At 44.6% G+C, this 13,120-nt stretch overlaps 1 protein-coding gene across 3 annotated transcripts; it reads right to left on the reverse strand.

Annotated features, from left to right (window-relative positions):
• Positions 1 to 636: 636 nt before the first annotated feature.
• FST (follistatin) lies at positions 637 to 7,163 on the reverse strand. Of its 3 annotated transcripts, none has more exons than XM_045815351.2 (6): positions 6,686 to 7,163; positions 4,616 to 4,807; positions 3,974 to 4,192; positions 3,418 to 3,642; positions 2,533 to 2,760; positions 637 to 1,810 (listed from the first exon to the last, which is right to left on the reverse strand). In XM_045815351.2, the coding sequence occupies exons 1-6, from the start codon at positions 6,768 to 6,770 to the stop codon at positions 1,728 to 1,730; spliced, it is 1,032 nt and encodes a 343-aa protein (XP_045671307.1). In that variant the 5' UTR covers positions 6,771 to 7,163; the 3' UTR covers positions 637 to 1,727. The 3 variants fall into 3 exon arrangements, with proteins under 3 accessions (XP_045671307.1, XP_045671306.1, XP_045671308.1); XM_045815350.2 differs by having other exon boundaries at positions 638 to 1,810; positions 2,533 to 2,763; positions 6,686 to 7,162; XM_045815352.2 differs by lacking the exon at positions 637 to 1,810 and adding an exon at positions 1,818 to 2,075 and having other exon boundaries at positions 2,533 to 2,763; positions 6,686 to 7,162.
• Between the last annotated feature and the right edge of the window lie 5,957 nt (positions 7,164 to 13,120).

A 13,120-nucleotide genomic window follows, 5' to 3' on the forward strand; every position in this document is an offset into this window, starting at 1 on the left:
GGTAATGAATTAGCACTCAGTGAATTGAAAATCTGCATTATCTAGTTATGCATTACTATGTATTACAGGGACTAGGCTCTAATAGTGTGACTTGGCGGTCTTGTATTCTGCAAAATAGTGACACACATTCTCTTGAGTGTTGTTACATAATCCCGAGGAACCATGGATGTCATTGTGGAAATCCACGTCTGCCTCATCCTCCCCCCAAGTCCCTAGAATTCCAACCTGTAATGCCTATCTCTGTAGTTGATATTCTGATTTTTAGAATGTGCTTGTCAAGTATTTGTCTATTTTCACTTTTCCTTGTGATGTGCTTTGTTTTTTAAAGAGCTAAGATCCATTTTATTTACATGAATGAAGATCAAGGGTTCCCCTGGCTATGGAGAGGAGCTTACAAAAGGACAGCTAAGTTGATGGTGTTTTTAGGTATGCAGTCGCTCCTGCAAAGGGGTTGCTAGGCCTCAGATCCCTTTATTTTTCAGACTCCACTGAAGTGATTTGTAATTTACCTTGCTTTGGATCTTCTATTGTCCTGGTTCACTCTGTTTTTTTCGGCAAATGTATCATATACACTTTAACTCAAAAGCCCAAACAACTTCTTTCACATCATCAACAAGTGAGACCACTGGCTTTTTAAAATTTTTTTATTTTTTCACTCATCATTTATTTACAAATACACATTATAACTTTTATATACATTGCACATTTACATGGTAGAAAAGTACAAAACTATATATTTAAATGAATTTATATTTAACTTGCCATGTTTGAAAATATAAAATTGCATCAGAAAAAAGTATTATGAAAAGCAAGAAACTTGAACTGATAAAGCTTTGATATAACTTTTAGTGACACATTGTTTGAAAAAGAACTTATTGAAGAGGTACAGCAGACTAGCTTAAAGGAAACACCTAACAAAAGGATGAATGTATAGCATTCCCTTCCTTCAGTCTCCAGATACCCATATCACTCAGTGTCTTTGGATTTGCAACATCTTAAAAGTATCTTATGAGAATCTAACATTACTATCCCCCTTTCTCTCACAAATCATGACAAGAGAACTGAACTAGGAGTTTCCTCGAAGATGTATCCTCTGTACCTTCTATTTGAGTCAGTTATAACGCCTTTTGGTCAGTCAAGATTCCTTGTAAACAAAACCCGAGGGATCATGTATGTACAGAACAGGCAGCAGAGAATCCAATAAATAAACATGACAGAAACTGACATGCAAGTTTGTTAAAGTGGAAAAGAGTCTAACCACAGTGAGATGAAGGGAGACAGATGAGTGAGTGAATAGTAAGGAATGGACTTAAATGGTTTACAAGGAAAAAAAAAAAGCTTTTACTTTACAAGCAAGAGACCTCACAATAAATAACAACTGCTCTTCCTTTCACGAATAAATTTCTTCAAAAACAAGGTGTACAGTCAACCAGACATTTTATGTATAAATTATAAAACATGACACAGTATAAATAAATGTCTACAAGTCTCAACTACGGGCCTCATCCAGTAGACCTCACAATGACTGCCTCTCCGTGTCCGATGAGTAACAAGGTGGCCTGGGAGAGAGCTCTAGGACGAAAGTCCTTTATGTATAGTTTTCCCCCCAAATAAATAAGCATACACTTATTTACAGTATGGACAATATATTTTTTTTCTTTTTTCTTTCCCTTTTTTTTTTTTTTTTTTGCCCAAGGCTGTGTCAACACTGAACACTGGTGGAGGGTTTACCACTCTAGAATGGAAGATATAGGAAAGCTGTAGTCCTGGTCTTCATCTTCCTCTTCTTCCTCGGTATCTTCCGAAATGGCTAGATGGGGGAATACAGGGGAGCTGTTGTTTAAATACGGACAACAACAGCGCAGAAGCAGCTCAGTGTATGTTTTCAAAGCCCTCTGATACAGCCATATTACAGCGTTGCATTTTTATGTGACTTGCAGTGAGATGCTTTGTTTTTGGCATCTGCTGTTATGCAATAAGTTTAAAAAAATTTTTTTGTTTTAAACATAATCTATGAAGTCAAACACTGCAGAAAGTTCTGAAGAATCAATGGCTCAGGTTTTACGGGCAGATTCCTGAAATTAGATAAAAAGCGCTCTTGTGTTCTAGGTATAACTGCTTTGGGTCCTTAATTCAGAGTTAGTAGAGGCAACTGCGAAAAGCAGCAGCCCATGTGTGATCATATAAAGCTGTCTTTGAAAAAGAAAAAAAAAACTTTTGAAGCAGTTAGTTTAGATTCAAGTGTTAATAAAGCAAACGGCAAAGCACATTACTAAAGCAAAAGAATTAGGGGCAAATGACTAGAGGTAGGTTTTTAGAGGCAAGCCCGTTGATGATCATTGGACAACTCCTAAAGCCTAAACATTCCAGGGAATTTTTCTGTGGACCACTGAATTGCTGGTGAAATTTAGCAGTTACCTAATTTTAACAGAAATGGGCTTCTATTGGAAGGTTTCCGTGCTTTTACGTCTCCATTCCCTAGGGCTTGCCTGGGAGCGCCTCAAACTGCAGCAAGGTTAAAATTGCACTTACAGTTGCAAGATCCGGAGTGCTTCACTTCCAGCAGCACACCTGAGGAGCAGGCAGCTTCCTTCATGGCACACTCGCTGGCGTAAGTGGCATTGTCGCTGGCACAGACAGGCTCCTCAGACTTACTCTCAGGGCACAGCTCATCACAGAGGGAACACCGGCCTCTGCCAACCTTGAAATCCCATAAACACTTTTTTCCACCGGTGCACTGGATATCTTCACAGGACTTTGCTTCTAGGATATAATATGCCTGTGATGAGTAAATTGATTTCCCTCTTTCCCCATTTCTCCCTTTCTTTAGTCCCCTGTCAATAAATACAAACTCACTAATAGGATAATGGAGATATTATGCAAGAATGCTTGATTACAAAATTGAAACTCAAACACACACGTTTCCTATATACCCTATTAGTACATGGAAATGGTATTTTGGGGGAACAGGTTATCACAGTAATCTTGAGTTAAATATGTATTTGATTATTTCCCACAAGCGGGATCTTTTGAGAGATAAAGAATTCCATCAGTTATTAGAATCTGGTAACAGATTTTAGGAACTGTTAAGCAATTATTTCTTGCTTCCAGCAAGTCTAGCACCTAAAGTATGTGTAAAATTGAGTGAGTTCTAAGTTTCCTAAGACAGAAAATTGTTTCCTGTTTCTTGCTGGCGTTTCAACATATATGCCAATGCTTCTGGAAGATAACTGTTTCCTTGAGGAATGCTGTGGTTCAAACAGTTTACCCAAACTGGAGAGTATTTCTCCCTTTGGTGAAACAATGCATTACGGAGAGGCTTTGGGCTTATTTATTGATTAACTCCACAGTTTTAACACTACAACTAGCCTTTCTGATCCTGTTTCCATTTTTCCTTGCTTAATCCAGAATACCTACTGATACACTTTCCCTCATAGGCTAATCCAATTGATCTGCCCAGGAGGCAGGTAGCCTTTCTCAGGTGACAGGCACTGGAGTAGGTCACTCCGTCGTTCCCACAAAGATACTGTTCAGAGGAGGTGGGCTCTGGGCAAATCCGGTTACAGGTCACACAGTAGGCATTATTAGTCTGGTCCACCACGCATGTGGAGCTGCCTGGACAGAACACATCCCGACATGTCTCTGAAATAAAGAGGGAAACACACATCAATAATAGGCACTTCCTGGCCCTTAGGCCGTGAGCATTTGGTATTATCAAGGAAATCATAAAAGGGAAGCACCCAGCTTTTTCAAAAGCACTTTGGGAGCCTTGTGGTTTTCAAGAGAAAATCTATGACTTTAGGTTGATCCCCTTAGTGCTCCTAAGAAGTCTTCAGAATATAAAAAAGGGTTACTTTATTTTGCATCATCATTATTGTGAGGCTCTTAGAGTGGACTCTACGGCCCCCCAGGGGTCTTCCAGTGGGTCCACCTCAGGCAGAAGGCTAGAGGAGGGGAGCCAGGGAGGACCTACTTTTACATTTGCCCTGGTACTGGACTTCTAGTTCCGGCTGCTCTTTACATCTGGCCTTGAGGAGCGCGCACTCGTTGCGGTAGGTTTTCCCGTCCAGCCCACACACTGGGCCCTTCCAGGTGATGTTGGAACAATCGGGGGCACAGACGCAGCGGGGTTTGTTCTTCTTGTTCATTCGGCATTTTTTCCCTGGACCGCAGTCCACGTTCTCGCAGGTCTCTACGAGGTGGAAAGAGGCATGGGTCAAAACCAGGGCCAAGCAGTATGCAGTTCAACCGGGAGGGCTGTGGAGGCCGTGTACAATCCTGTGGCCAAGAGTTCGCCCCAGAGGGGTCCAGCTCTCTCCTAGAAGCGGAGGAGGGGGTGGGGGGACAGTGGTCTGCTCCCTATACCCAAATCTCTCTCGAACAGGGCGAGCGTGCTGGCTTCACCACCCCACTTGGCTAGTAAGTCCAGGAAACTCTGGCAACCGTGTTTTGCCTGTAGTGTGTAATAGGCAAGGTTCAACCCGAAGGCTGCGGGAAGGTAGAGGGAACCCACCAACAAAACTCTCCTAATCCCAAACCCCAGCTGGGCAAAGGGGAAGGTGAGGATAAGACGCCCTCTACTGAGGGCCTGCAGACTGGGGAGGAAGAGTCCTACCTTTGCAGGGGATGCAGTTGGGGGCGCCCCCATTGAAAATCATCCACTTGAAGAGCGTGTTGTCATTTACATCCTCCTCGGTCCACGAGGTGCTCAGGCGGCCCGTGCTGCAGCACTCCTCCTTGCTCAGTTCTGTCTTGTATAGGACCTGGCAGCGGCCGTTCTTTGCTTGGCGGAGCCAGCAATTCCCAGCTGCGAGGAGACAGGGGTGGGAGGTGGGTGAGAGAGAGGCAGAGTAGGGGGAGGGAGGCGGCGAGCTTGCGAGGGAAGGAGACCCAGCGGGGATGGGGAGGGAGGGGGTGTCGAAGAGTAGAGAGAGACGGGAGAAAAAAGCAGAAAATAAATTGAAGGGAGTAAAGAGGTGGGGGAAGGGGGGGGAAAGCCGGTTGAAGAGGTGGGAGGTGGGTGAGGGGGAAGCAAGGCGAGAGCGAGAAGCCAGAGCGCCCCAGCCATATCAATGTCAGTTACCAGTGACCCAGACACAACACGTGCAGCTTGCATTGACTTTTACTAGACTGTTTACTTTTATTCGTCCCATTTCATAACCTGCAGCGACTCGAAGAGCAGATTAAAGAACCTGACAAAAACAGGATGCGACGGATGTTTTTACATGTCGGTTTCACGTAGGCGGTAGGGGTATTATTTGTGACAGGGGTTAAGAAAGTAGGAGAACTTAAGAGAGAGGCAGACAGAAAGAGAAAGAGAGACCGACACAGACACACACAACAAGAACAGATCAAGCAAAAGGCACTTGTGAAAAATGAAAGCAAAAAAGCAACCGGGCCCTGCCCGGAGCTGCCCTGTGCGGCCTCGAGGCGCAGCCCGCCCGCCAGCCCGCCCGGCCCGTTTTGCAATCAGCCAGACCCAGAGGACGCCCGCGGCCACCGCGATCTTTCGAAATCTCCGAGGGCTGCTTTCCCCGGCGCCCACGTCCGCGGCACCCAGGCAGCGCCTCGCCCCGAAAGGCGGGCAACTCAGAGTAGTGCGGTGCCGACGGCGAGGGGGCAGTGCCCAGGGGGACAGTTTACAACACACTCAAAACGTTAACGCTAAAGCAAGGAAAGTTACAGGTCTGTCTCAAGAAAAGTGTAGGGGGAAAAAAGAAAAGGGGGAGCCTTCCTACTATTTCACAGTAACACACACCTATCTCATACCTACCGAGAAATCTTTGCAAGTAATTTTCCCTCCTTCCTCCCCCTTTTCATGTTAGGATTTTGGTCAGGAAGACTTCTTATGAATCATCTATATAATTTGAACAATAATTGGACCGCAAGCTGCTATTATTATTATTTTTAAAAATTGTGCCCAAAGACTAATTGAAATAAATTTAATAAAAAACCCCTAAACTTTAGAAATTTGCTCTTAATGCATCTCAGAATTTAAATAAGTTGTGAGCTCCTCGCTGTTCTACATAAAGTTAGTCGGAGGAAAGACGCACAGAAAATAAATTGTAAACTACTCAAAACACTCCGGGGTAAATTTTTTTTTTTTTTTTTTTTTGCGGGGTTGGGGGGATGGGGTTGGAAGAAGCATCCACTAGGCAGAAAACTACTCTTCCCTCTAAAATTTTCAGCACCCACATCTCCAAGTTTGGGCAAAGTTGCTGAAACCACGTCCCCCAGCCACCAAAGAAATTTCAGTATCTCCCCCCCCCAACCCCCCAGTCATTTTTTAAAGTATCCAAAAGATGTAGGAGGGAAAGAGGTTAGATTGTAAATGGATCGACTTAAATCTCCAGGCTACTGATGCTTGTCCCCTTCTTCAGAGCCAAAATAGGGGAGATAACATCTAAACTCATTATGTCCAGAACTTGGAGCATCTAACCCTAACTACTGAGAGAGATTCGAGCTTACTCCTTTTCCTTTTAAAGGATAACCGCGCTCCTTAACTCGGCTGGCAGTCCTGAAGTGTCACTGCCTTCAGTTTTCCCACTCCGCTCCATCCTAGAGTCGCCAAGTTGGTCCAACATCTTCCGAGAGCAGCGTTGCTTAGAACAGACCCAGTGCAGACGACAGAAAAGTACAAACCCCTGCCGCAGCCGAGCCTCCCAGCGCATCCCCCCTCGCTTACCCTGGGCGCTGCGGTCCTCCATGAACTGGCAGAGCAGCAGCAGCAGGAGGCAAAGCCCGCCGGGCTGGTGCCTGGGACCGACCATCCTGAGGGCAGACGCGGGGCGAGGAGCGCGGCGGCGCGGGGAGCGGGCGCGGCGGCGGGTGGCTCGGGCGAGCGGCGCGCGTCGCAAAGGCTAGCGGCGGAGGGCGCAGCGATCCCGGCGCAGCCCCGCGCTCGCCGCCGGCCGCCCGCGCGATTCAATGGACGTCAGAAGCCGGGCGCAGCCGCGCTTTAAATCTAGACGGGGGTCTCCGCGGTTTGCGGTGGGCGGTCTCCCAGTGTGTGGGGCAGTGGGAGGGCGGCCGCGAGCAAGGGTGTGCGCGGCTCCTTGGGGGTGGGGAGCTTTTAAAAGTTCAGTGTGAATCAGGTGACATTTCCCACCTTCTGGAAACCCTTCCCAATTATCTGTCGGAGGTGCCCGAAATCAAAGCGGCAGGAGGGGAATCGCCGAGTTCTTATTTGCGTAGGAGGGAGAGGGAGGGGAGAAGGCGGAGGGGCGGGGGGTGGGGGCGACGCTTCGGGGGTGGGGAGTGGGGAAGAACACCCACTTCAAGTCCTGCACGCCGCCGCTCGCAGGCAACGCCGGCGCGCCCGGGGTGGCGGGTGTGTGTGTGTGTGTGTGTGTGTGTGTGTGTGTGTGTGTGTGTGAGAGGGGGGCGCGGTGGGGGCGCTGGAGGAGGAGGCGGCGGGCGGAGCGGGTGGGGCGGGGGGGAACCCGGGAGTTTGTCTCTGCTCCGCCGCTCCTCGGCTGCAGAAAGACTTTGCAAACGCCCCGAGAGCCCGGAGCTGCTGAAATAGCCCGCTCGCGGTCGGGTCGGAGCGCGCTGCCCCGCCGCTCCGCCGGGGCGCGCGGCAGTTTTAGGCCCCCGCAGCCCGGGCGCGGGACCTGCGAGGTTTTGTGTCTGGGTTTGTGCTTGTCTGACTTTGCGGCCACCCCCAGCCCAGAGTTGGGGCTATGAACCCCAGCCCCGGCGCCTTCCACCTTGGCTGAGAGGGGCCGAGACGCGGCCCTTGGTCTCGACGAGTCACAAGAAAAAAAAAACATGTTTAACACCTCAGGCCCAGCCTTTCCCCCCATCCCCCCGTCACAGTCTCGCCCTCTCCCTTTCTTTTCTCCCCTTTCACTTCGCGGCGTCTGGAGTCGGAGCCCGGAGCGGGGGCGCCGACGTAGGCGGTCTACCCGCCCTCCCCGGCTCGGAGACTCCCCAGTTTCTGTCCTGTGTGTCTCTGTCTGTCTCTCCCAGTCTCCTTCTCGGCTCGCGCTCTCTCTCGCTCTCTCTCTCTCGGTTCGCGGAATAAAAAAGATTGCAACATCGATAATGAACTTCTGTAGCCTCAGTTTATTAAGCACAGTGCCTGGCATTCTTCGCTGAAAGTTGGCGGGTCTCTCATTTATAACATTTTTGGCACCGCTGAATGAAACTGAGGAGGCGATATTTCCTTTTATATAAAACGATTACTTCACGGAAAATGCTATATTGTTTATTCCAAAGCTGCCTTTTAAATTTCCATTCTTTTCGCTTCTGTAGCCCGAAGGACAACAGACAGCGAAGTATGCAGACAAAATTCTTGGACATTCGCAGGTCACTGAGATTTGTTCTTCTACGGATTTCAAATCCGCCCCTCTTCGCCCTCCTTCAAACCTCCCCCCGCCAGACCGCCCCCCCATTCCTCCTCTCGCCCTCCCACCCCCGTCTTCCATCAAGCCCCCCCCTCCACAACTGCAAATAACTCAGTGATAACAGATTTTTTTCCACCAACTGCAGGAGATAGTGCTAATCTTTTAATAAAAGATCCCATTACAATGGGATCTGTCTGGACAGACTATAATAGATCCCGAAATACAGCCGTGCTAATATTAGAAGACAGTTGTTTGGGTGCCTCTCAGACGGGCCCAAGCCCCCCTTTGAAAGTGGGCATGAATCACAAAGCCCCGCGGCCGCCGCACCTGCACCGCGCGCATTCGGTGCAGCAGGCTGGTAAAAACGAGTGACCTCGCCGCTGCTTTTCGCTTTATAATTACCGTCCTGAGGACGGGAGAGGAGGGGTGCTGGCGGCCCGTGGGTGGGGGCTGGCTTTTTGGTGACTTCAGACGGCTCTGGGGGCTCCACATCCTTCTTAATTTTTCCAGATTTATTTTTTCTCTCTCCCTCTTCCCTCTTCTCTCTTTCCCTCCCGTCCGCCCACCCCTTCTCTTTTCTCTTTCCCTCCCTTACCCCCGAGTCTGCTCAAACTCTCCCCCCTTCCCCCTCCCCTCTTTCTTTTCCCGTCTTCCTTTCTCTCTTCCCTCCAACGCAGCATTAATGTAGAGTTGTTTAGTGCCCTCTAATGGCAGACGACTTTAACAATTAATAGCAAACTGTCCCCTTTGCAGGAGCCGCCACTCAATGGCAGAGTTCCAAAGTTGAATTTATTTCTTCTTTATTCAGGGAGGTGGATATAGTGCTTGTATACTGAAGTGCTGGAGGGAAAGTTTGTTTCCTCCCCTTCAGGTCTTTCTCCCCCAAGGAAAACAGTCGAAAGAAAGGGGAAAGCTAGCAATTATTGGATAACAATAATGACTTTTTTATATGAGTACAAATTTGTCTTTTAATAGCAGCAAGAGACACAGCTTTTGTTTTAGCTAGGTTTATCAAACCATGTATCTAGGATCAGAAAATAAATTAGATATTCTAAATACATAACAGATCTTAGGTGGTAGATGGCTGGATCTTATGACAGTGCTACCAATAGCCATTAAAAATTTTTAAGATCCAAACATAATTATTGGAATTTATATTTGCCCCTGTTTAAATACGTTTATTGGTCCTAAATCCAATGTAGCCCCCTAAAACTTGGAAAATCTGATCGTAATTAGATTTTTCACCCTAGGACCATACAAAACGTTTAAATTTTACTCTTGCTTGGTTATATATGAAGCCATCTTACTTAGAGGAATGTAAGGTCACGTTTTTAATCCATGGTTTATTTTTCCAGTACTTCTGGGGAGATGGTTTTAAAGATCATAACTTCTTCATATTTTATAACATATACCAGTGAAAATAGTGATGTAACTTGCATGTTTTTATTAGATTTAACTTGTTTAATTGCATGTGCATATACAGTATGTTGACATAAAAAGAGCATGCAGATAGATACAATGTGACTTTTTTGGGGAGATGTGTGACTAAAGAAAAATTGAGTCTGTTTTGGGGGGTTAATAAAAATATCTGGAATTTTTATCAAAAGCATTTGGTTTATCTCAGTAGTTATTTAATTTATATATAGAGAGACAACTGGTGTCATAAACACTTTCTAAATTAATTTAATCCAAGGTGGGTCTACACAATTCTGTATGATGGGTAAAAAGTAAAAATTCTGCTTCTATTTTATTTTTTGTCTACATAATGCCAAACACTCAGACTGGTCATTTGACTAAATCAACTGCATTGACTAATTGCTTTGGCATCGTGTAATTGTCTAGGTTCGCCAAAGCAGACACAGTGGTTCTCCTTGTAAAAAATGCCACCTCTCATAGGAGTGCCCCAGTACCAGAGGCAGACCCAATACAGGATTACTTCTCGCCCCAGAGAGGGTGGCCCTGCAGGTCAGGGTTGAGGTCACTGGCAAACACACTGTGGAAAACACAAATGCTGTGTTGCTTTTGCCCTTGTGAATAAGCAGCTTGGTGTTTGTTTAATGATCCAAGCTCATCCTGTTTTTCAGCTGCACCTTGGATAGTATTGATCTGTTTGGGAGAATGTCTGCTCTGAATCGGCACAGATCAGTCATTAGGACTCTTGTTGGCTTGGGTTATCTTCTGGCCAATTCAAGGAAATGAGACATAGGTCAATATTGGTTCCATATGGGCCTCCTGTGGGCATCAGCAAGAGATCCATCCAATTTCTGTGGTATGAAACGGTAGCACACCTGTTCAATGCCATCACAGAAAAACAGCTGCTATTTTTTTTTTTTACCGTTTTATCTCCTGTAAATGTTAAATATTGGGTTTGTGGATGTCTAAATGTCACGGGGACATTTTAAAATAAAAATGCCTTCTTTCATTTTTGTTGTATGCCTCTAAGTTTGACTTATTTTTTTCCTTTCTGCTCTGCCAAAAAAGTAAATGTAAATTATGAGAAACACAATAGGACCACTTTGTAACTGACTTTCTGGGCAGCACACAAAAAGACTGCTGTTCTCTGATTGTTTTTTTGTCAGCTTCAAAAGCTGTCTTGCTTCTGAAGTTTATAAATTTAAAATATTAGAGTTTAGCAAATGATTCAATCCAGCTCCAAAGGTAGCTGTTTGAAATCATATGAAATTGTTGTTTGAGACCAGAACTGACCTGGTTAAATTTCAGTCTCTGAAAAGAGAACATGGAGAGGGTGGGATGAAGTTATGTACGGAAAATTTGAAAGCCATGAACTGTTTTATTACCTTTTGCCTTAAAATCGAATGTTCAAGTTTTTTGAAGTAAGGTGTTTTGCAAAATGAGTATTAAGATTTCAAATTCAAATAAACAATCTTACAGAATTTAAGCACTTGATAAAGAGGCTGAAATGATCTTAAAATCAGATTTTGTTCTTCTAGGTACAAAAACAGCTACTTACTGCGTCATGGTCTTTGGGTTGTGCAACTTCATAAGCTAGAATGAGGATTTGAGGTGGGGTGGGGGTTAATAGTTGTGTATTGGCTGAATTGTTGCAGAACTCAAAAGTTAAGAAATGTGAGTACATAAAAGCAATGTTTATCCAAGATGTCCAAACCAATTCAGTTTTTAAAAAAGTCATTAGAATGTATGTTTTTTATACAGTACTAAGAAAACAATTGATTACCTGAACTTTTCTCTTTTCAGTGTTGTTTTGATGTTGTGTCGAGCCAGTCAATCATGGACAACCCTTTCTTTCTGATGCTACTTGTTTCCGTATATATAACATTTTTTTTTTAAAGATTTTATTTATTTATTCGACAGAGATAGAGACAGCCAGCGAGAGAGGGAACACAAGCAGGGGGAGTGGGAGAGGAAGAAGCAGGCTCATAATGGAGGAGCCTGATGTGGGGCTCGATCCCGTAACGCCGGGATCACGCCCTGAGCCGAAGGCAGACGCTTAACCGCTGTGCCACCCAGGCGCCCCTGTATATATAACATTTTTTTAAAAAAAGAATTTTATTTTTTTTCTTAAGTAATCTCTACCCCCAACGTGGGGCTCAAATTCAGAACCCTGAGATCAAGAGTTGCAAGCCCCACTGACTGAGCCAGGCAGCCATGGCTCTGTATAACATTTTTATTGTCTTATTTTCCCCTCCAATTTTAGAAATACTTTGGGTTTCCAGCAGGCATCTAGGTAAGATATGTGGCACATAGTCACTTAAACTAGGTGCATCAGTATATGCAAGTTTAATGCAAATAAGTCGTTAAAATAAACCTTAAAGAGAAGTAAAGAATTCAAATTATACCTCAGGATAAGAATTATATATTGGATTAATAGAAACTTCTAAATAGCTAACTGTATTTTAGGTCACTTTGACAATACAAATGATTCATATATTTAGATATGACTGAAAATATCAGCGTGTGATGTTTAGCATTTTTAATCCTGATTCCATTTACACTTTCTACTGCATGGGAAGTGTGAGGAGAGCAAATCGGTATTTGCTGTTTTGTTTTCCTACTTTATGATCGAAACATCAAAGTCAGAGCCACTTTCCTGGATTATTCATTGGCTGACGGTGAGTTGGCATGCTGTAGTTACCTTTGTATATTTTGGTTTCTGATACCTCATTATAGAGTGGCAGTGGTTTGCACATTTAATAATTAGTTTTTTTCCCCTCAGTGCTGGTTTATTCAATATTGCAGTCAGTAGGTCATATGATTGCTATCTGATCATCCATGTTGTCATCTGTACTTATTTTTTATTTGACATGAATCCTGTCTCATTTCTGATGTCTAATTTGCCCCAAAAGTAAAATATTATGTTTATGATAGGTCCAGAGTTCACAGGGCAGTTATACATGACTTTATACATCCTATTGCATCTTTATATAAATTTTTAGTTAGTTGTTTTTCCTCAAAGGGGAATTAATTCCAAATCCATTTTGCATTTTGCTTATGTACCTTAGTCAAAAATCAAATGACCTATCATATGTGTGGATCTATTTCTGGGTTCTTTAATCCATTCCATTGATTTATTTGTTGATCTTATGCCACTATCACATTATCTTGGTTGTTGTGACTTTATAGTAAGTAATGAAGTCAGGTAGTGTAATTCCTCCAGCCTTGTTCTTTTTCAAGATTGCTTTGGATATTCTAGTTACATTTTCATTTATATTTTAGAATCCACTTGTTGAATTCTCCAAAGAAACTTGATGGGATTATGGCTGGGATATGTTAATTTGGGTAGAATTGAAATT

Source organism: Ursus americanus, chromosome 15, assembly GCF_024610735.1.
Source record: "Ursus americanus isolate L20-20 chromosome 15, mUrsAme1.1.p, whole genome shotgun sequence".
NCBI classification, from domain to species: Eukaryota; Metazoa; Chordata; class Mammalia; order Carnivora; family Ursidae; genus Ursus; species Ursus americanus.